The sequence below is a fragment of the Equus przewalskii genome, chromosome 9 (genome assembly GCF_037783145.1).
Source record: "Equus przewalskii isolate Varuska chromosome 9, EquPr2, whole genome shotgun sequence".
NCBI classification, from domain to species: domain Eukaryota; kingdom Metazoa; phylum Chordata; class Mammalia; order Perissodactyla; family Equidae; genus Equus; species Equus przewalskii.
The window spans coordinates 64,779,294-64,801,476 of NC_091839.1; the positions used below are offsets into that span (position 1 = coordinate 64,779,294).

Below are 22,183 nucleotides of genomic sequence, written 5' to 3' on the forward strand. Positions count from 1 at the left end.
GTGGGGACAACCATGCAGTCTATACAGAAGCTGAAATACAGTAACATAAGCCTGAATTTTACACAATGTTATAAACCAATGTCATCTCAATAACATAATTTAAAAAAAAAACAGGAGTGAAAGTGTATCATTGAGGCTGGACAACCCCAGGCATTTTGGAAAATGAATTTAAATGCTCAGTGAGTTTATAAGCACCTTGGAAACTGTCATAACCATAGCTAGTTGTACATAGGATGGTGCAAATAATGACCCGAAGAAGGAATACCAGACCCCTAAGACAGGTCTCAAAGATTTTACTGATCATTCTTTTTTCAAATACATCTTGTCGTCTGTAATATAGTTGCTAAAGTTAAGTAAATATGTCTACTGGGTACATGCAGTTCTCTTCACTTTCTCCATCAGTTTTGATACCTTTGCTGTTTCTGTAGAGACTCAATGTCCTTTTCCTAAAGTCAACAAAATCTTATGAGTTTATTTAATCAAACTGAGTTCCCTGCTGACTCCCTAGAACACGGCTCATCAGCCAAGACAAACTCTATAGGGAGTATTTCTATCTCAGCAACACATCAATCCTTGTCATCCTTAAAATCCCATCAGAAGTGGATTTTGCTTCATCAGTTGATCTGCAACAGTGAGTAGTTAAAGGGTAGACTTCAAGCCTCTTTCAAGTCTTACCCTCTCTTCAGCATACAAATGTACTTATTTTGTTCTCAATTTTCTGTTTTTCCTCCTTTTCTTTTGGACTTCATCACAAGAATAAGAGGGAGAAACAAGACATCTTTTTCTCTTTATACAATCACTGTCTTCTCTATTCATGAAGGAGATGAAAAAAATATGTGAGTAGCCAATGCCGAGATCTCACATGAATCCACCCCAAACCCCACTGTTTTTCCCTTATTTCTGTGGCGCAACAGCTCTTATCATTGTCTGTCTCCTGAGACTGTGCAGGACAAACTGAACATAACAAACAGCAAACGAGGAGCGATGTTCATAATGTTTGTGTGGGCTGCCTGATACTGGTTCGTCTGTTTTCAGCATCCTGAGTTTCTGGAATTGGTGTGTGTATGTGTGTGTGTGTGTGAGTGTGTGTGTTTGTCTGTGGGTGGCATTGTGGGGTGTCAGGGGAGTGTGATAGTGAATCACACTTTCATCTTTGCCTTTCACTTCAACTGTGTTTCCTACTTATGGAATTCTCCATTTTTACAGTGTAAATTCTCCCTTACACACTCCAAAGGCTGAGTTCCTCGAGGTTTTTCCTGGAAAATTTGTGATGCCCATGTCAAAATAGCTCTTCATCTACCTCAATTGAAACCATTCTTTGTGGCTTATCAGCCAGTCTAGTCTTTTCTCAATTCTCTTTAGTTGAGGTTGTCTGGACTTTGACTTGACTGAGGAAACCTCTACTGGGTTAGTAGGGCCTTAACTGGATCTTTTAATTGAGAGTCAAATAACATCCCACAAAGGCTTCTCTGGAAGTTGAGATAAAACGTCCGCTGGAACCAAAGGAGTGCTTTATCACTATTTTGGTTCACATTTTTTAGTGGGAATGGAGGGGTTGACAATATGTAGATTTCCAAATAACTCTTCTCAGAAATTCTGATTCCATCAGTCTGGTAAGGGGCTAGAAAATGAACGCTTCCCCAGAAAACCTGATGATTCTAAGACAAATGATTTTCTCTCTCACTCAGCAAAACTCACCTTGGACTTTGCCCTATTGATCAGGTGAGTTAGACTGTTTGTAAGGAAATTAAATGTTTTTTTGACGTGCAAATTACGTGAAGCCATATTTGCAATTTTTTAAGAAGTTTATTTTCTTTGTGTGCACTTCAACTTTTTAAAGTATATAACTGAAATATGCAGGCATACATTGAAGGTATTGAGGGACAAGTTCCAGACCACGGCAATAAAGGGAATATCACAATAAAGGGATCCCACAAACTTTTTGGCTTCCCAGTGCATACAAGAGTTATGTTTACACTGTACTGTACTCTATTAAGTGTGCAATAGCATTATGCCTAAAGAGGATTGTACATACCTTAATTAAAAAATACTTTATTGTTAAAAAAGTTTACCTATCATCTGAGCCTTCAACAAGTTGTAATCTTTTTGCTGGAGGAGGGTCTTGCCTGGATCATGCTGGCTGCTGACTGATCAGGGTGGCGTTTGCAGAAGGTTAGGGTGGCTCTGGCATTTCTTAAAATAAGACAACTATAAAGTTTGCTGCATTGATTGATTCCTCCTTTCACAAATGATTTCTTGTTTGTAGCATGAGATGCTGTTTGATAGCATTTCACCTACAGTAAAACTTGTTTCCAAATTGGAATCAATCCTCTCAAACCCCGCTGCTGCTTTTTCACCTATGTTTATGTAATATTCTAAATCTCGTGTTATCATTTCAACAATCTTTACAGCATCTTTACCCAGAATAGATTCCATCTCAAGAAACCACTTTCTCTGCACATCCATGAGAAAGCACTCCTCGTGCATTAATCACGAGATTTCAGCAATTGGGTCACATCTTCAGGCTCCCCTTCTAGTTCAAATTGTCTTGCTGTTTCCACTACATCTGCAGCTACCTCCCCCCCTGAAGTCTTGAACCCCTCAAAGTCTCCACAAAGGTTGGAATCAACATCTTCCAAACTCCTGTTCATGGTGATATTTTGACCTCTTCCCATGAATGACGAATATTCTTAACGATTCTAGAATGGTGAATCCTTTCCAGAGGTTTTATTTCAATTTGCTTTGCCTAGATCCCTCAGAGGAATCACTACCTATGACAGCTATAATCTTAGGAAATGTGTTTCTCAAACAATAAGACTCGAAAGTCAAAGTTACTCCTTGATCCGTGGGCTGCAGAGTGGATGTTGTGTTAGCAAGCGTGAAAATGACATTAATCTCATTGTAAATCTCCACCAGCACTTTTGGGTGACCAGGCGCATTGTCAATGAATGGTAATATTTTGAAAAGAATCTTGTTTTCTGAGGAATAGGTCTTAACAGTGGGCTTAAATTATTCAGTAAACCATGCTATAAATAGATATACTGTCATCCATGCTTTGTTGTTCCATTTATAGAGCACAGGCAGAGTAGGTTTAGCCTAATTCTTTAGGGCCCTAGGAATTTCAGAGTGGTAAATGAGCATTGGCTTCTACTTAAAGTCACCAGCTGCCTTCTCCCCTATCAAGTGAATCAGACTACCCTTTGAAGCTTTCAAGCCAGGCATTCAGTTCCCTTCTCTAGGAATGAAAGTTCTTGAAGGCATCTTCACCTTCTATTTCATCTACGCTGAAAATCTGTTGTTTGGTATAGCCGCTCTCATTAATTACCTTAGCAATACCTTTGAAGCACAGCAAAGTGAGGTGCAATACAACGAGATGTGCCCGTGTGGTGGTTGTAACTTAAGGTTATAGAACTTCTGGGATTCTCTCATTTATGTAACATTCAAGAATAGTTTTCTCAGGCAGAGCTAATAAAGAAATGCTCGGCTGGTCTGATTTTGGAATAGAAATGTCTTTAGACTATTTTTATTTTGACTTTCTTACTTAGATTTATTTCAGATTCCTGATAACAAACTTCTACTGGAATATGGAGGAATTGCTATGCGGTATCTTGCAGCTAAATGAGAGCAACATTTCCAAGGCAAAACCAATTGGTATCACTCACGCAGAGCATTTTCCACAATGCATTTGAAACAGTGTATCAGATCCCAAAGCCTCAGAAACTTCTTTCAAATTTAGCAGATTATTGAGGTTGGCCTGGTGGCAGAGAGGATAAGATCGTGTGTTACGCTTCTGCAGCCCAGGGTTCATGGGTTCAGGTCTTCTGTGTGGACATCGCCACCACTCCTCAAGCCATGCTGAGATGGCATCTCACATGCAAAATAGAGGAAGATTGCCAACCGATGTTAGCTCAGGGCCAAACTTTCTCACAAAAAAAAAAAAAAAAAAAGAAGTTTGCAGAGTATTCATGTTTCAGGAAAAAGAAGAAATAAAGAGCATATTCATCAAAGAATTTTCTATTTCTATAACAAAGAATAAAGTGTAAAGAATAAAAATATAAAATACTAAGAAACCGTACGGTAAATGGATTAGAAGCATGGACTCTGTGGCCTAACTCCCTGGCATCAAATCTTGCCGGCTCTGCCAGCTGGGCCACCTTGAACACTTTGCAGAACGTCCTGTGCCTTACTTTTCTCATCTGTATGTTTGGAATCATGATAACCCCTCCCTCATGGGGATTTAGAAAAACTGTTTAACCTCCTAGCATCTTAGTTTCCTTGTCTTTCAGAGCGTGATAAGAACAATACCTCTAGCAACGTTGGGTTGCTGTGAAGAGGATGGTAAATGAGTTGATACACATAGGACATTTAAACACTGCTTGGCGTACAGTGATCATTCAATAAGTGTTAGTCATTATTATAAAATACTAAGAACTTGAAAATCATTTTATCTGTTTTCACTCGTAGGTGAATAATTATGGACAACACAGACACATATTTATTGAACTTTAAAGGCTATTATCTTGCACATTTTACTGCTAATACTGACCTACTGAAAAATCTAGATGATTTTGAAATTAGAGATGATGATGTCTTCATAGTCACATATCCAAAATCTGGTAAGTTTGAGGAGTGGGCCACCTGTTCTCATCTTCACTCTGGTTTGGTAATACGTGTGTACAGAGGTGCCCTTTTCTACACATTGACAGTAGCCCCATGTACCTTTAGATGATTATTTGCAATCAGAAAAAAAGTTAAATAAATCTCACATCTCTATGATATATGCCTATTTGAGCTGCATATATTGTCATTTCTGATGGCACATATGAAGAAATCAAATACTGAGCCAAGGGTGATACTTGGTAATTGCTGACCTGTTGGCTTGGTCTGACACTGGAAGAAAATATATTTAAAAATCCAGCAGGATCCTTCTCAGTAGCATTTCACTGTAAGAACTAACCCCTAATATGCTCTTCAGTTGTTCTAAATGCTTTGTATTTCTCTAAGATAATGAAATTGTTTTGGACTAAAGTAAATTGCCCTCAAATCAAACATTGTAAAATAAATCATTTTTTATATTGTGGTCTCTAGAACATAAGGTGATTGGTGCCATTGAGGCGATGTTGTATGGAGTGCTTAATGTTGCTCAAAGACACAGTAGAGTCCACATCTACATAGAAAAAGTTATTCCTGACTTTCATGAAAATGCTCCAGTCCCTCCCTTTTTCCATTTACTTTGGAATTCATGACCTTGTGCACTTTCCCCAAATTAGTAGCACATGGCCTTATCCCTGGAGTCTTCTTCTCTGCTCCACATACGACTGATATTAGGGTGTTTTCCTCTCTTGGATGTGGATGAAATTGTTTGCCTAGTTTTAGGCCAGCACGGCAGTCATAAAAGAGTCTTTCCTTTACCTTTAGTCCAGCCCAAGTATTTGGGACACCACACACCAGTCCTCAGTCCAGCCTGCTGGCTCCTTGATCATCTTGGAGGGAAGATTAGTGAGTCTCCCCAGGATTCACCATACATTGTACCAAATCTATCATGTAGATAAATCAGTTAGGTAATGACATTAGTAAGATTTTTGGCATCTCACATCCTCTTAGAACTTGATGATATCCTCATGAACATAGATACAAAAATCATAAACTGAATACAAGCAAAGCAAATACAGCAATGCAAAAAAAAAAAAAATACATTATGACCAAGATGGGTTTAATTCAAGAGTCAAAATTACTTTAAAAATTTGTTAATGTAGTTCACCCACATGAGGAGAGTATGGGATGGAGCCTGAATTATCACCTCAATAGATGCAGAACGAGCATTCAATAAAATTCAGCATCCATTCATAATGGAAACTATAAGTAAGCCAGGGAGAAAAGGAAACTTCTTTAACCTGATAAACAGAATCTACCAAACGCTACCACAAACATCATATGCAACAGTGAAACATTTAAAATAGTACATTTAAAGTCAGGAACAGGACAAGAATGCTTGCTATCACCACTTTTTACAAGGGAAGACATATGCTACACAAGTAGAAAAAAAGATGTGAAAAGAGACTTGACCTTTAATTACCTGTACTTCTAAGAGACCAAGCACTAAGAAAGGAGACTAGGGAAGGAGAAACAGAGGTAGCCGCAGAAAATCACAGAAAGGGACCCGACGCAAAGTAGAGGAAACAGAGAAGGAGTAAGGATTAGTCTGAATCACTCCTATCGTGGACTCAGAACAAGCACAGCTGCTCAGAGTGACAAAGGAACTGAGCCCTTGATTTATCTTTACTCATCTTAATGTAAAATACAAACACAAAAACGAACAAATTCGTGTGTGTACTGAGAGTGGTTAAAAGAAATAAAAAGAATTAATATTAGAGTTATGAAAAATTTATTCTGGGTTGAAAACACGATTGTTTCTTTTTACAGGTACCATCTGGGCTCAGCAGATATTAAGCTCGATTTATTTTGAGGGACATCGTAACAAAACTGAAATGGTGGAAACACTTGATGGAGTCCCCTTCCTCGAATACGCAGCAGGCAAAATAGACCAACTCAAGAGACCATCGCCTCGCCTCTTCTCTTCCCACCTCCCATATTATTTAGCACCAAAAGGTGTCAAGAACAAAAGAGCTAAAGTATGTCACAGGAATAGCTTATGGACCTTTTGCACAAACAAAAGTACTTTCTTCCAATTTTGTTCTCCAGCACCAATCATCCATATTCTTTTAAATATGATTATTACAATTTTTATGCGGGGTATTTACCAAGGGCATTAGCCAATTGACCCAATGTGATTTGTTTAAGCATTTACTCTTTCCCTAAAGCTTTGGAGTCTACATTTTTGTTATACTAAGTTTCCATGATCCCTCCATCTGATTTCTGCATTCTTTATTCCAAAATTTGTTATCTCTGTTTAATATGTGGCAGTTCTTCACCATTTTAAATATTGTAACTGATTAGGCAAACCAACTTTACTTTTTAATATGCTAATTCCACCAATGATTTTTAGATGTTAATAGGAATTGATTAAATATTAGATTAATTCTGAGACAATCATTAACTCTGCAATATTCCAACACCCACCCAGCATCGTTCTATTGCTCTTTATTTGTTAGGTCTGCTTTCACATCCCCCAAACATGCTATGCTGTTCTTTATATGCTTCTTACACATCTTTTCCTGGATTTTCAGCTTTTTGTTATTTGTATGGCTATTCTGAACTAGACATTGTTTTCGCTACCGACTTTCCCGTTAGTTATTGCCGTTATAAAGAAAAAGGCTTTGGTTTTGTACTCTATTTGGTCCCTTAATCTCTTTTATTACCTTTGTTAATTTTTCCTTTATTCTCTGCAATATATTTCATCTTAAATTATAGTAAATTTTATTTTCCTTTACTTTCTAATATTTACACTTCTTTTTCTATTTCAAACAGTAAAATCTGCAAAAGAAGTTGAATAGTAGAAGTGATGAGGAATGCTCTTCTTTTGTCCTTGATTCTCTAGGATTTTGAGTATCTTTTCTTGTTTTTGTTTTGTTTTGTTTTGAAATTGATTTCAGAGGTATCCAATGCAGAGAAATTTGTTTTTTCTATTCTTGTTTACTTGGAGTTTTACTTTTATCTTTTTTTCTTTCTTTAGAAAAGCTCTAATCACATAAAACATCTTTTTTGGCAACTCTGAAGATGCAATGTTTCTTCTTCCTTTACTCTATAGTAACATGAAATCCACTAATAATTTAAAGATGTCCTATTTCTGGAGTAAATCCTATTTGCTCATAGTGTAATATCGTTTAACATAGTCCTGGGAGAGTTTTGTTAATTTTACTCCGGAATTTAATCTGTCATTATTTCAAAACTAGACTTCAGTTTTCAATGATTGCTCTATCTTTATTTGATTTTAGTATCACTGTGATTCTAGTCTATAAAATAAATTTCGAGGTCTTTTGTATTTTTGCTAAGTAGTTTAAAAAATATAAAATAACGGAATTTTTTGAAGATTTGATTAATGTCCATTATAAATGTATCTGATCCTGTCAGCTTCATGGTTCTATAATATTTTCCTTTTTCTCATCAGTTTATTTAAATTAATTTCCTTTCTTTAAACAAATATTATAATTTTGTTTTCAAAGCAAATGATTCCCATTTCATCAATATTTACAAACATGGAAAATAATTACAACATATTCTCTCATGACCTGGTGAATTTTCTCCAATTCTGTGATAACATCTTTTTTATTCATTTGTAATGAAGAAATATTTCATATTTTTTCCTAATTAGATTTGTTTGCATATCAGCAGTTTTCTGTTATATTGGGGGTTTTTCCTTCAAAGAACTAGCTTGTTTTTGAAACAAAATTTTATAAATCCTTGATCTCTCCTTTTATGTTAATTCATTACGTCTTCGTATTTTGTTTACATTTCTTTTTCTGTCTTCTTTAGTTAAAGGACTAGCAATATCAATATGCAAAGTTTACTTTTTAAAGTGATGATTATCCTTTTCGGTATAGCTATAGTTTAGGTTAGCTATACTTTTTAGTGTAGCTAAAATTATGGTTTTGGCATAAACTAGGACAATTGCTTTATTTAAATCTATAGACTTAATATCTGTATTAAGATCTATAATATATTAATATAGGTCTAATATTTCAGGTTTAGCTGTCTAATTGGTCCAAGTTATTCACAAGACTTTTTATCCCCGTGTGTTTATATACTTTTCTAACTTGGCCATCGTTGATTATTAGTATTTATGGCACTATCCATAGGGAATGGTATTACAAGAATTCTAATTAATGAAATTCATTAAGGAGTCTTATGGCGAACTATATGAGCAATATTCAATGGTTATTCATATTCAATATTCAACAGTAGTTCCAGGAGTACATGAGAAAATGGTGTATATTCTATGTATGGGGCACTAATAACATACATATATAAAATAAATTTTGTCAAACAATTTTGTAAATTATTTCTTTTAATCCTTTTACACTTATGCTTAAAGAAATTGTGTGTAAATCTCCCACCACGATTTTCCCTAAATCAAAAGCTTTGAAGACTTACTAGAATTTGTGCCGTTTATGTTTTTCTTTGACATTATTCAGTATACAAAGATTACTGTTCCATTGGTCACCGCAAACCAATTATATGATGTTCTCTTAAATCACTTGGCTTTACATTTTACTGGACTTTATATTGTAACTTATTTTCTTTTTCCCTGGGGTTTTGCCATATGCCTTTGTTTGTTCTTATTTTTCAATATTATTTTCCACTGCTGCATAATTTTACATGTTGTGTAAGTAATTCTATCAGATCTATGCTTTTGTTTCACTGAAAGATTAGGTTATTCAATTTTTGTTATCTAGGATATATTGTCACGAAGCAGCTTATGTTGGGAGAAAGTAGTGACTGTTTATTCTTCACAGCGATTAGTTATAATGTTAGAAGTTTCTAAATGACAGAGATTTGGTCACTGGTTACTTCAGATCAATCTTGAGAAACAGCTTAAGTTTTGCTTGTTATTGTCAGAGTGATAAGCAAAAAATGACCCAGGTGGAGTTCGCTTTGCAAAATAAGCTAAATTAAGCTTTGCTTGTATGACTAAACTGGTTTTGTCTGCTCAGAGAATTTTCAAGTCTGGTCTCTGATTTTACTTTTAACATTTTAAATCCTTTTTTTCCCGTTTAGGAAATCCTTCCCTTCTCCAAGACCAGATGTATATTGTTTATTTTTTAGATGTCAAAGTTTTGCATTCATACTTAAAACCTAATCCATTTGTAAACAATTTCTGTTTATGGTGTGAGGAAAGTCCATTTTGTTTTCTTTTTCCTGTCTGGATAATTATTTATTTCAACATCATCTGTTATGTAATTTTCCCTTTTTATTTTCGTGCTAAGAAATATTCACCCTAAGCTGACATGTGTTGCCAATCTTCCTCTCTTTTTCTTTTCCTCCCCAAAGCCCGAGTGCATAGTTGTATATTCTACTTGTAAGTCCTTCTCATTCTTCTATGTGAGCTGCCCCCACAGCATTGCTACAGAGAGACTAACGATGTGGTTCTGTGTGCAGGAACTGAACTTGGGCCACTGAAGAGGAATGTGCCAAACTTTAACCACAAGCCATCAGGGCTGGCCCAGTCTTTCCTTTTTTGCCCTGATCTCCAATGCTACTTCGGCTGTATATCTAATATCACTTAATGCTCAGGGAAGGTACATTGAAACAGCTTCTATGCAAGTTCCTGTGCAATATTAATCAATGCTACAAATAATGTCACCTTTAGAAATTAGTCTTATATTCTTGCACATGTGAAATGTCATGGAATAAAGTTATTTTTGCAACAGTCTTTCTAATAGCAAAAAATCTGGAAGAAGCTAAATTTCCACAAGTAAACTGGATAAAGTAAATTATTATGCATTTATATAGTGAAATTTAGATGTTAAAAATAACTGTAAGGATATGCAATAACTGTGAAGAATTTATTAATTCCCTTGCAGATTATTTACATCTACAGAAACCCCAAGAATATTTTGGTCTCCTATTTTCATTTTTCAAATATGATGGCTGGATTACAAGCTGCGGATGATATAGAAGATTTCATGAAAATGTTCTTCGATGGAAAAGGTAATTAGATTTACTTACCAGGAAACATGTTTATGAGGCAATGTTGCTATTTAGCCAAATTCTCTAGCTTAGGGAACATAATTTAGAGAGTTGCAAAGGGTAATGATAGAAGGTAGAAAGGACATAACTGGTTACTCTTGTTTCTCAGCATAATCTGCTACGCAATGGCTTTTCCAGCCTTACCAGGACAACTTTGGGAATAGTCAAGGTTACAAAGGAATATTGTTTAAGAAATATTTTGACCCAAGCATAGGAGAACCAGAAATATTCTAGCAGTTCAAACTAGCTAGATCCATGTGTTCCAGAAGAGCTACTGTTGAGGGCGGGTGTAGGTTCTGTGCTCTGTCATGGCCTGTGGTGGCCCTTATGGCAGCTGTGGAACTAAAGAGGAAAGATTGATGTGAGAGGACTGTGGAGTGAGAAATAGGGTTCTCACTCATTTAGAAGATTATATTCGGGTTTTGTCTTATTCTAGACAGCTAAAGCTGCTATGCAGAGATTTTAAAACAGACAGTAAGAGGAGAAATGAAAAGATATGTTTTTAGGTGGAGGAAGAAGGAAAAGGAAGTGGCTTACCTTAAAGAAATCTTCAAAATTAGTTCTTTGGGCTTCTTTTTCTTTGCATTGCCACATTCCTGCATATATAGGAAAGGCATGTTTCTACTAAAATTATGCATTGGTTTCCCAAAACACCATTTTCAAAAGGTAGCATAGAAGTCCAGGGGTGGGAGCTTTATTTTTCTTTCTGAGGACTCCAGAACAGAAAAGAAGCACTATTTACGTTGCTCCTCAATAAGTGCAACATCTTCACCTCATTACTTATTAACTTTCCCCACAGTGACAGGAAGCCTTTGCTTTGATCACATCAGAGGCTGGTATGAGCACCGACATGACTTCAACATTCTGTTCATGATGTATGAGGAGATGAGGAAGGTAAGAGGGGAAGATTATTTTTAAAAATACTATTTCTTTCAAACATTTTCCTGTTTTGATTTCAGTGAACCACTTTCCCCTCGTTATCTTCATACCTAAATACTTCTCAGGCTTCTTTGGAGGTATCTAATATCATGCCCAGCTCTTAGTTGTTGGTCTTCCTCAGGGCTCTCTCCTCACCATACACAGTCACCTTTATGATTTCTTTCCGTGTACCCCTCCCTAAATGTCTAGAGCAGCCGTAACTTAATAAAGAGAAAGGGCACTGTGCAGTCCTGGGCTGAGAAGCCGCTAAGATATGGCTAATTAAACAGAGGTGAATGTGTTCTCTGCGATGTAAGTTCTTCCTGTTATTTTAAAAGAACCTTGAAAAGTTGCTTTTTTGTGAAATCGCATAATGTTTACCCGTTGTCATCCATTCAAAGCTGTCTTAAAACATTGCATTAATCAAATGAGACACATTTGACTTTACTATTTTGAATCTGATTGATATGTTAACTCACTAATATGTAAAATATTATCTCATTTCTTCAAAAGTATTGAATGCCTACCATGTGACAGACACTAAATTATGAGAAAAATAGGATTGAACCTTTTATTCATTGAGCTTATAAGTCAACAGGGAAGACAGGTATTCCCCAAGCAGGTATCCATAATTCAAAACTGTGACAAGCGTTGGTAAGAAAAACTGCAGGTATGAGATCAGTATATGGAATAAGGGGATCTGGTATAGTCAAAGGTGATAGGCAATGTTTTCAGGAAAAAGTCACAGGACAAGGATAAGCTAATGAATATGCGTTAACAACAGAAAGAGAGGTAAAGGAGAATTCTAAGCAGGGAAAGTGAATTTGCTAATTCCCTGAAGCAGTAAAGCACATGACACCTTTGAAGAAGGGAAGAAAGAAGTTAAAGAGCAAGTGGAAGTAATAAAAGGTTAGATAAAGATTTCTAGGAGCCAGACATTGCAAGCTGTGTAGACAATTTTGAAGTCAGTGATTTCTTTAATCTTAAAAGCAATAAGGAGCCCTTTAAGAGTTATAAGAAGAGAGCAATGTGATAGAATTAAGAATTTAAAATAGCATTCCCATTAGTGGATTCAAAAATGACAATAGTGAATACAGGCAAACTCATTAGAGACCAGTGTGCTAATCCACTGTAAATCAATGGTGCTTTGGATTTAATGGTATCACTGAAATTGAAGAGAATGCAGAGTTGAAGATATATTCAGGGGAGGCAAAGAGGAGAGGGACCATAGATAGAAAGAATGAGCAAGAGTGAAATGTCAAGAATGCGTGCTACATTTCTGGTTCATAAATTTATGTAGACAATGGTGTCATTCATGAAGGCGTTAAGGGCACACTGAAGCAGATAAGCCTAGAGATAGAAGATTAGGAGGTTGCATTTGACATTTAGAGTTCAAGGTGACTTAGTAGTATCCAAAAGAAGGTATTTGGAAATATAAGTCTAAAGCTCAAAGAAGAAATCTGGAAAAAAATATGAATGATCTTAATTTGGCCATCATCACTGTATAGAGCATGACTGAAACTATGAACATGGATAAAATTGAGTTTGGGAAGGGAGGAGGGAATGAGTGAGGCAAGAATGGAGGAAGGGAGACGGAGGGAGATAGCGAGAAGAAAATAGGAACCAGAATCTATTTCTGAGATATCTTGAGGTATAAAGTTTGAGTAGAGAGGGACGAGCCCACCGAGGAAACAGAAAAGAAGAAATCAGAGATGTAGAAAGGAAACAAGGAGTGTGTAGTGACCTTGAAGCCAAATGGATGTGTCAGGAATGATCTTCAAGATCCTTTTCAGATATTTAAGGCTGCTGAGAAGTCAAGTAAAAAAGAGAGTTTGAAACGTCCATTAAATCTAGAGACATGAAGTGTCGTATGAGGTCCAGTAAACCAGAGTGGAATGGGTTGGGGAATAAAGTGGTGAACTCTGAATCTGAATCAGCAGCCCAGACCCATATATATTGTAACTCTCTTCTATATACCTACTTTTATATCTCATATTTGGGCTTCAAACTAATCATGTCCAAAATACAGCTTTTTACCTCCCAACGAAAGCTGCTCTTCCTCCCATGAATTGCACTGTGATTCAAGTGACCTAAATCAGAAAGCAGGCTCATACTTCACACCTCCTTCACCTTGCATCTTCGTTTCATCAATCAATCACTGAGTCCTGTGAATTCTGTTTGAAACCTCTGTGGGAGACACAACTTATCTCACTCCTTTTGCCTCTCCCTAGTCCAGGTCACCATCATTGTTTGCTTAATTTCTGCAGCAGCCTTCCTAATTGGTCCACCTACCTGAAATCTCACCTCCCCTTTGTTTATTCTTCAACCAGAGTTATCATCTCAAAATGCATATCTGATTCCTTCCCTATTTTCATATTTGAGTTCCTCCATAACAATGTGCTCACAACAAAAGCACTCATGAGCAAAAGAAGGTACAGGAAGTTTGGAGAAAGAGACTGACCCCAGAGTAAACTATGCAAAATCTCTTGAATATTTCTCTCTTCTGTCATCAATATACTAGCAACTTTTTTCTTACCTTCCACCAAGTAGCCCCTTATGTATTTCTGATCTAGATTTTTTTAGCAGCCTTTCAATTTTTTGTTGCTATTGTTAGCATATAGTAGGAAGAGAAACTTCCTTCAATTTCCCCTGTCAAGGGAGATAGATCTTAGTCAATTCAAGTTTTTCTCTTAAATCTCTTATAGAAAAAGATCCTAATTTTCTCAAGCAATGAGGTATCCATCAATGTTGGTGTAGATTTTGAGGTCTTCTCTTGTCTCCTATGTCTCTTGGAAATTTCTTGGGAGTTTTACCTAATACTATTTATACCTGTTTCTCCAGTGGTAATTGCATCAGAAACACTCAAAGCTCCTATAACTGATCTCAGAGAACTTGGCACATTTCCCACTGACTTAGAGGTGATGTCTGTAGGAACAGAGTGACTGTAAAAAATTATTTATTACTTCCCTGTTTCAAGTGTCCAGCAGCATGTAGTTGGGGTGAAGGCAGAAATAGCTACACTGTTTGAGGTTTCATGTTTAAATAATAAGACTGTAAAAGTAAATAAATATATATTATAAAATAAGCATAGTGATTATCTGCAGGGTAGAGGACAAGCTTTATGATAGGATAGGGATGTGTTTGGTGGAGTTCTGGAATACTGGCATTGTTCAGTTTCTTGATGTGCATGTTGGCACCGTGGGTGTTCACTTCATAGTAATTCATTAAGCTGCATATTTGTTTTATGCCTTTTCTGCATGTGTGTCTTATTTTAAAGTGTAAAAAGAAAACCTTAAGAAGTTTTTATTTATCTTAAAAGAACTGAGGAGGTATTAAGTGGCATATCTTGGGCAAATCCTAATACAGTGAAAGACACAATCTTTCTCCTCCTATAATCTTTCCTTTATATGATGTGCTTGTCTGAAACTTGCAGTAAGAAAGTGGTACATACCTGTGTGCCGGGCTGTAGTAATCTTTGGAGACTGAAGTAATAACATAGTAAAGGAGAGGAGTGTTCATTATCTTCCTTGAAGAATAGTTTACTGATGTGTGGGATTCAACTCAGAATGATGGACAGCGATAAGCAGTAATATCGAGGAATGGCCCACGTGCTAAAGAAAGATCCTAAGTGGACAACTTGAGAGACACATAGGAAAGAGTCTTACAAGCTGACTTAGAAGCAACCAATGCATTTAGAGAAAGCCATTTTCTCTCTCCATGATGTGTCGTTCTGAATGTTTCCTTTTGTCCTTAGCTCCCAGTTCACTGTTTCTCCATTCAACTGAGTGTAAGGGGCTATTAAAATTATTCACCAAGGTCTTCATTTCTATTCATGAATTGGAATTGATTTTAAATCTGCTATACTATTATTTAGAGTTGCTAGGTTTTTATCAAATTTTAATTTTTGTCTTTTATCACCTTGAAAACCATAGCATAGTTATTTAAAAATTCTTCCTGATAATTGCAGTATCTGTCAATGGAACATCTATTGTTCTATGTCTTTACCTCTGCTGGTTTTTAGCTACATTATCTTATCTCTTCATGTTCTTGCATATCTTGATTGCGTCTTAATCATTGTATATAAAAATTTTGTAGAAGTAATTTGATAAGTAGGGTCCTGTTATTTTACTCACTAATCACACTCAACCTCTTCCACTAACTGTTATCACCTAAGAGGTAAATACTGAGATACTCAGCAAGCTCAGCGGGGCCCTTCTTCCTGTCTCCAACCTGCCTCTCCACCTACATCACTTGTGAGTCTGTCAAGTACCAAGCACACTGGAGTTCAGTTGTCATTGACTGTGGAGGGCCTTTCAACTTTCTGTAATTTGGAGCTTACTTTTACACTCGGAAAGGAATTCTCATGACTTTCCGGGGACGATTCTCATCCTTCCTTCTTGAATTGGAAGGAAAGTTTTTTCCCATTGAAAATTGCTCTTACTACTCCAAGATAAAATCACTCCCTCTTTCCTGTGAGCTACCATTGCACATTGTGTTTCTGTTTCCAGTTTTCCTCCAAATGTATTTTTTATTGTATCAAAACATCTACAACAAAATTTACCGTTTTAACCATTTTTAAGTGTACAGTTATGTGGCATTAAGTACATTCACATTGTTCTGAATCATCATTCCCGGCCACCTCCAGAGCTTTTTTCATCTTGTAGAACTGAAACTCTGTATCCAAAAACAATAAATTCCCATTCTCCCCTTCTCCCAGCCCCGAGGAACCATGCTTCCATTTTCTGTCTCTATGAATTTGACTACTCTAAGTATCTCATCTGAGGGAGATCACAACTTATTTGTCTTTTTTTGACTGGCTTATTTCAGTTAGCATAATGTCACCAAGATTCATCGATGTTGCAGCATATGTCACAGTTTCCCTCCTTTTTAAGGCTGAATAATATTTCACTGTATGTATATGCCACATTTTTTCTAATCCATTAGTCCACTGATGGACACATATATTGCTTCCACTGTTTGACAATTGTGAATAATGCTTCCATGAACATGAGTGTACAAAGACCTTTTTCACTCTGTTTCCAATTCTTTTAGGCATATACCTCCAAGATAAGTTGTTCATTCATATGGTAACTCTGTCCTTAAGTTTTTGAGGAGCCATCATAATATTAATATTATTTTCCATTCAAACTGCACAGTTTTACAATCCCACTAATTTTGTACCATAATTTCAATGTCTCCACATCCTCATCAGCATTTGTTATTTTCTGATTGTGTTTTTGCTTTTTAAAGTAGTAGCTATCCTAATGGGTCTCAAGTGGTATCTCACTGCAGCTTTTGATTTGTGTTTCCCTCATGATTAGTGATGTTGAGTATTTTTTCTTGTGCTTATTGACTTTTTGCATGTATTCCTTGGAGAAATACCTACTTTAATCATGTGCCCGTTTTTTAACAGTATGTTTGTGTTTCTTCTGGTAGAGTCTAGAAGTTGTTTATGTACTCTGGATACTAACTCTTTATCAGATATGTGATTTGAAAGTATTTTCTTCTGTTCTATGCCTTGCCTTTTCACTCTTGTTGTCCATTGATGCACACAAGTTTTTAATTTTGACATAGTCCATTTTATCAGTTTTTCTTTCGTTGCCTATGATATTGCTGTAATATCCAAGAAATCATTGCCAACTCCATTGTCATGAAGCTTTTCTCCTGTTTTTTTCTAAGAATTTTATAATTTTAACTCTTTTGTTTAGGTTGGATCCATTTTTAGTTAATTTTTGTAGATGGTATAGTACGACCCCAGGTTTATCTTTTGCATGTAGAAATCCACTTTTCTAAGCAGCATTATTGGAAAGACTGTTCTTTTCCCAGTGAATAGTCTTGGTACCCTTGTCAAAATTCATTTGACCTTATATGTGAGAGTTTGTTTCTGGGTTCTCTGTTTTGTTCCATTAAACTATTTGTCTCTCTTTATGACAGTACCATACTGTTTTGAAGAAATGTGTATTTGTAGTAAGTTTTGAAATCAGGAGGTGTGATGTCTCCAACTTTGTTCTTATTTTTCAAGATTCTTTTGGCTATTCAGGGTCCCTTGAGATTCCATATGAATTTTAGAATGTCTTTTTCCATCTACAGAAAATATCATTGGATATTGATAGAGACTGCATTCAATCTGTGGATCACTTTGGATAGTATTAACATCTTGGTATTATTAAATCTTCCAATTCATGAACACAGGATGTTGTTCCAGTTATTTGCGTCTTCTTTAATTTTGTTTAGATGTGTTCTGTAGTTTTCAGTACACAAGTCTTTCATCTCCTTAGTAATGTTTCATCCTAAGAATTTTATTCTTTTGATGCAATCATAAATGGAATTGTTCTCTTTATTTCCTTTTTGGAATGTTCATTGTTACTGTATAGAAGTGCAACTGATTTTTGTGTTGTTTGGATCCTGCAACTTTGCTGAATTTGTTTATTAGTTCTAACAGTATTTCTGTGGGACTTTTAAAGTTTTCTCTTTATAAAATCATGTTGCCTACAAACAGAGATAATTTTATTTCTTCCTTTCCAATCTGGATGCCTTTATTTCTTTTTCTTTCTCAATTACTCTGGCTAGGTCTCCCAGTACTCTATTGAATACAAGTGGCAAGAAGTGGCATCCTTGCCTTGCTGCTGATCTTAGCAGAACGCCTTTCAGTCTCTCACCATTGACTATGAAAATGTCTTGGATATTGTCAAATGTTTTTTCTGCATCAATTGAGATGGTTGTGTATTTTTTCCCCTTCATTCTGTAAATGTGGTGTAGCACATTGATGAATTTTCATATGTTGAAACTTCTTTGCTTTCCAGAAGTAAATCCCACTTAAAAATGGCATACAATCCTTTCAGTATGTTGTTGAATTTGTTTTGCTAGTAATTTGTTGAGGATTTTTGCATCGTATCTTTCATAAGTGATGCTCTTCTTTAGTTTTCTTTTCTTGCAGTGTCTTTATCTAGCTTTGGTATCAGGATAAATCTGGCCTTATGAAATGTGTTTGCAAGTATGTTCTCCTCTTCAATTTTTTGGAAAATTTGAGGATGGTTGGTGCTAGTTCTTCTTCAAATGTGTGGTGAAGTCACCGGCATAGCCCTCTAGACCAGCGCTATTCTTTCTTGGGCCCATTGTAATTAACTACTTGCTTTATTCTTTCACTCATGAAATTAAAAATTCTTAACAGGCACAGATAGCATACTATTGTTCTCTTAAACGTCTTCAGCGCTTTGCACAGTTTCTGAAAAATACAACGTATTCTAAAAGCATTGGTTGAAAGAATGAAGGTGAGCTATTGTTATAAAATCAAGCAATAGGAAGCTCTAACAAAGCTGAAAACCAAAGCACGCTTTTTCATAGAAGGATAAATGAAGTTATATATCTTTGTCAAACTTTAGACTTAAAATAAGGCCAGGTATCTTTAGTTTTCCAAAATGTGATAAAGATGTTCAATGGTAACTATATGGTCCTTTTAAACTGAATACTTTCTCATACTCACAATTCCTTCAGGATCTCAGAAGTTCTGTGCTTAAAATCAGCAGTTTTCTTGAGAGACAACTGAATGAAGAGGACGTGGAAGCTGTTGTTAAACAGGCAACATTTGAGAACATGAAGTTTGATCCACAAGCAAATTATGAGCAAATTCTAAAACACGACTTGGGGAGAAGAACAGACGAGGGAAGTTTTCTTGCGCAAAGGTGATAAGCAGTGGTTTACAGAAGCAAAACTGTTGAGAGTTCCATTGAGTCCTTGGCCCCCATGCTAATTAAGGAGTGCTGCCAACATGTCTCTCCAAGTACTGCCATATGGGCCCTTGAAGGAATCAAATATCCTAACTGAAAGCGACCATGAAAAGTGTCCCAGCAAACCCAACAATTCTTTACTACAGAGCCTGACACGTAAACCTGATCAATAAACATTAGTCCATGTTACCTACTTTTTAAAATTTGTTCGCAAGTACCGCCTGAAGGCTGTGGATCTATGCAACCAGGAGAGTTCCAATTCTTGTTTTCCTTTATTTCTCTTGAACATTCTAGAAGGAAACAACATAAATTTTATTGTGAGGAACTGAGGTTGTATTACTGTTATTATCCCATGTGGCAGATTTCTTCCTTGTAAAAAGTAGATTGATACTTCATTAACCCAACCTGCTATGAATTTATTTGACAATGTGCAATAAATTTTTATGTTGCTCCTAAAACATGCTAGGAGTAGTTAAGACTGAGTGTTTTTCCTGATATTGCTTAAGTTCAAAATTTTTTAATTTAATCTTTTTAATGTATACCATTCTAAAGGTAATTTGTACTTCTCTATTTCATATTTTCTTCTCAAATTTATTCATAAATGTATTATGATGATGGACATTGATTAAATCTAAATGTGTAAAGATTTTTTGAAATTGATATCTTTAAAAATTATTTTTTCCCTTTGTTATTTACCTTCACTTCTCATTCCTCAGCTAGATCAGATATAAAGCAATTCTCATGCTCATAATAGCTTGCTAACTGTTCCAATGACAATAATCATGCTTTCATAAGACAGTCTGAGCGCTGAGGATGTCATATTATTAATCATTAAAAAATTGGCTTAATGATGGTTTCAAACTTTTATCAAGTGAAACTGCAGCAGTAGCAGCTCTAGGCACCTTCTGTGACCTTCACTTCATTACTGGGAAATCTAGGGTCTCCATTTTTTCCATTTGAAAAATGAAGAAATACTTACCTTGTAAGGTTGTGTTAAGATGTATGTTACATGGAAGAAGTAATTTGCCAAGTATAGTGCCTGGAATTTAGTAAAATATATTTAATTTTCTGATCTTTTCATATATTTTGTTTTGGTTTTCCTTCCAAAGGAAGGTTGTAATTTAGTGGTTGGTGGAAGTCTACCAGATAAGGAAGTGGACCGTAAGGCTACTTTCAGTGTTACTGTGTTCCCTGGAGTTTGTTTCTTAGCTCCTCCCTTTACAAGGAGGAGTGGAGAATCGAACCCCATGGAAAACTATCAGATATCACCTTGGTTTGGGGAAGAGATTAAAGAGGGCTGCAGGAAACTTTTGCCCTGATGGTGCTACTTCCTCACCCAGATGCTGTTCATGTGCTTATCTCACTAGGTACCGTTGGAGACTGGAAACATCACCTGACTGTGGAGCAAAATGAGAGATTTGATAGAATATTCCAAAGCAAGATGAAAGACTTTCCCTTGAAGTTCATCTGGGATCTAAATGAGGAATAGAATTAGTGCAAAATAAACATAGAGAAAATTCACTAACTAGAGAGCATATTTTAATATGCATATTAACTTGTGCTTCTCATCTGTGTTAATTATAAAATTTTATTAATTTAGAAAAATGAGAACACTAGACTTACAATGGTTGCCATGAGTTGGATGAATACTTTGAAATTTTAAAAGTTAAAATGATTTGGGAGAGAGTCTGAACTGGTTGCCTGTATGATAGAGGGAAAAAACAGAGAGCATGCAACATGAATGGTAAATATCTTCAAAGACTTTTCTGTAGTGTGTATTTTTTCTTTCTCTACGATTAAATTTAGGATCAATCGAACATCAAAATCCCTTTATTCTTGTAATTAAACTTTAATGCTTTGGTTCAAATCAATGTACAGAAATCAGACGTAAACACTTGCATCTGTTTAATAATTTGCCGTACGGCAAAGTTTGCACTAAAGGTCAAGGATCACAAATAGATTAACCATCTAATGGTTAAATCATTAATTATTTAGATGAAGAAATATAGCTGTGTCCACAACATATCATTCACTAAACTAATTTTATATGTATTTATAACTAAATATTTAAGATAAAATCATTTTGAATAACTAGAAACATATATGTGAATCTGTTAATAATTCCAAAATAGAAAAAAACTTTTGAAACATAAAGGCAATATAAGAAACTTTAAGAAAAAGGTCATTGTAGATGTAATTAGTTATATTTAAATACTGGAGTGTGGTGGGCTCTTAATCCAATAAAACTGATGTTAGAAGAGAAAAAAGACACAGGATGCAGGCTGTGATGTCACAACAGAAGCTGAGTTTGGAGTGATGCATCTATAAGCCAAAGATGCCAGCAAACTCCAAGAACCTAGAAGTAGCAAGCAATGATTCTCTCCTACAGGTTTCAGAGGGGGTATGGCTTTACTGACATCTTGTTTTTGGACTGCTAGCCTCGACAACTGTGAGACAATAAATTTCTGCTGTTTTCAACCACCTGAATATTGGTATTTTCTTACAGAAGCCTGAGGAAACTAATACAACACTACAACTTAATGAAATAACTGCTGCTCTAAACCAGAAGCATTAAGGCAGGTCCTGGAGCTAAACCGAAGGAGTGGGTAAGGTAGCATAGTGCTGATTAGTTCTGATGCATGATATATGTCCAAATACATGTCAGCAATGACTGGAATAACAAGGGAAGATTTATGTCCATTCTTATCACCCCTATTCAGTAGAGTACTGGAAAAGCCTAGCTAGGACAATGAGACAAGCAAAGGAGATAAAACGGATATAAACTGGAAAGGAAAAGCAAAGATTGGTTGTGTGCAAATGACACGATGGTCTATGTAAAAAATTCCAAGATATTAACAGAAAAACTGCTAGAACTAATAAGTGAGTTTGGC

At 35.8% G+C, this 22,183-nt stretch overlaps 1 protein-coding gene across 2 annotated transcripts; it reads left to right on the top strand.

Moving 5' to 3' along the window:
* Positions 1-457: 457 nt before the first annotated feature.
* On the top strand, positions 458-21,772 carry LOC103549611 (amine sulfotransferase-like). Of its 2 annotated transcripts, XM_070556888.1 has the most exons (8): positions 487-631; positions 1,689-1,722; positions 4,465-4,616; positions 6,424-6,632; positions 10,482-10,608; positions 11,447-11,541; positions 19,060-19,250; positions 20,664-21,173. In XM_070556888.1, the coding sequence occupies exons 3-8, from the start codon at positions 4,475-4,477 to the stop codon at positions 20,779-20,781; spliced, it is 882 nt and encodes a 293-aa protein (XP_070412989.1). In that variant the 5' UTR covers positions 487-631; positions 1,689-1,722; positions 4,465-4,474; the 3' UTR covers positions 20,782-21,173. The 2 variants fall into 2 exon arrangements, with proteins under 2 accessions (XP_070412988.1, XP_070412989.1); XM_070556887.1 differs by lacking the exon at positions 1,689-1,722 and having other exon boundaries at positions 458-631; positions 19,060-19,247; positions 20,660-21,772.
* The last annotated feature ends 411 nt before the right edge of the window (positions 21,773-22,183 follow it).

What these genes read in the sequence shown, in the direction of transcription:
- LOC103549611 (XM_070556888.1), top strand. Translation starts at nt 4,475, where the DNA reads ATGGACAACACAGACACATATTTATTGAACTTTAAAGGCTATTATCTT. An exon ending in TCAAGAACAAAAGAGCTAAA is followed by an intron (nt 6,633 to 10,481) that starts GTATGTCACAGG and finishes ATTCCCTTGCAG; the next exon opens with ATTATTTACATCTACAGAAA. An exon ending in AATGTTCTTCGATGGAAAAG is followed by an intron (nt 10,609 to 11,446) that starts GTAATTAGATTT and finishes CTTTCCCCACAG; the next exon opens with TGACAGGAAGCCTTTGCTTT.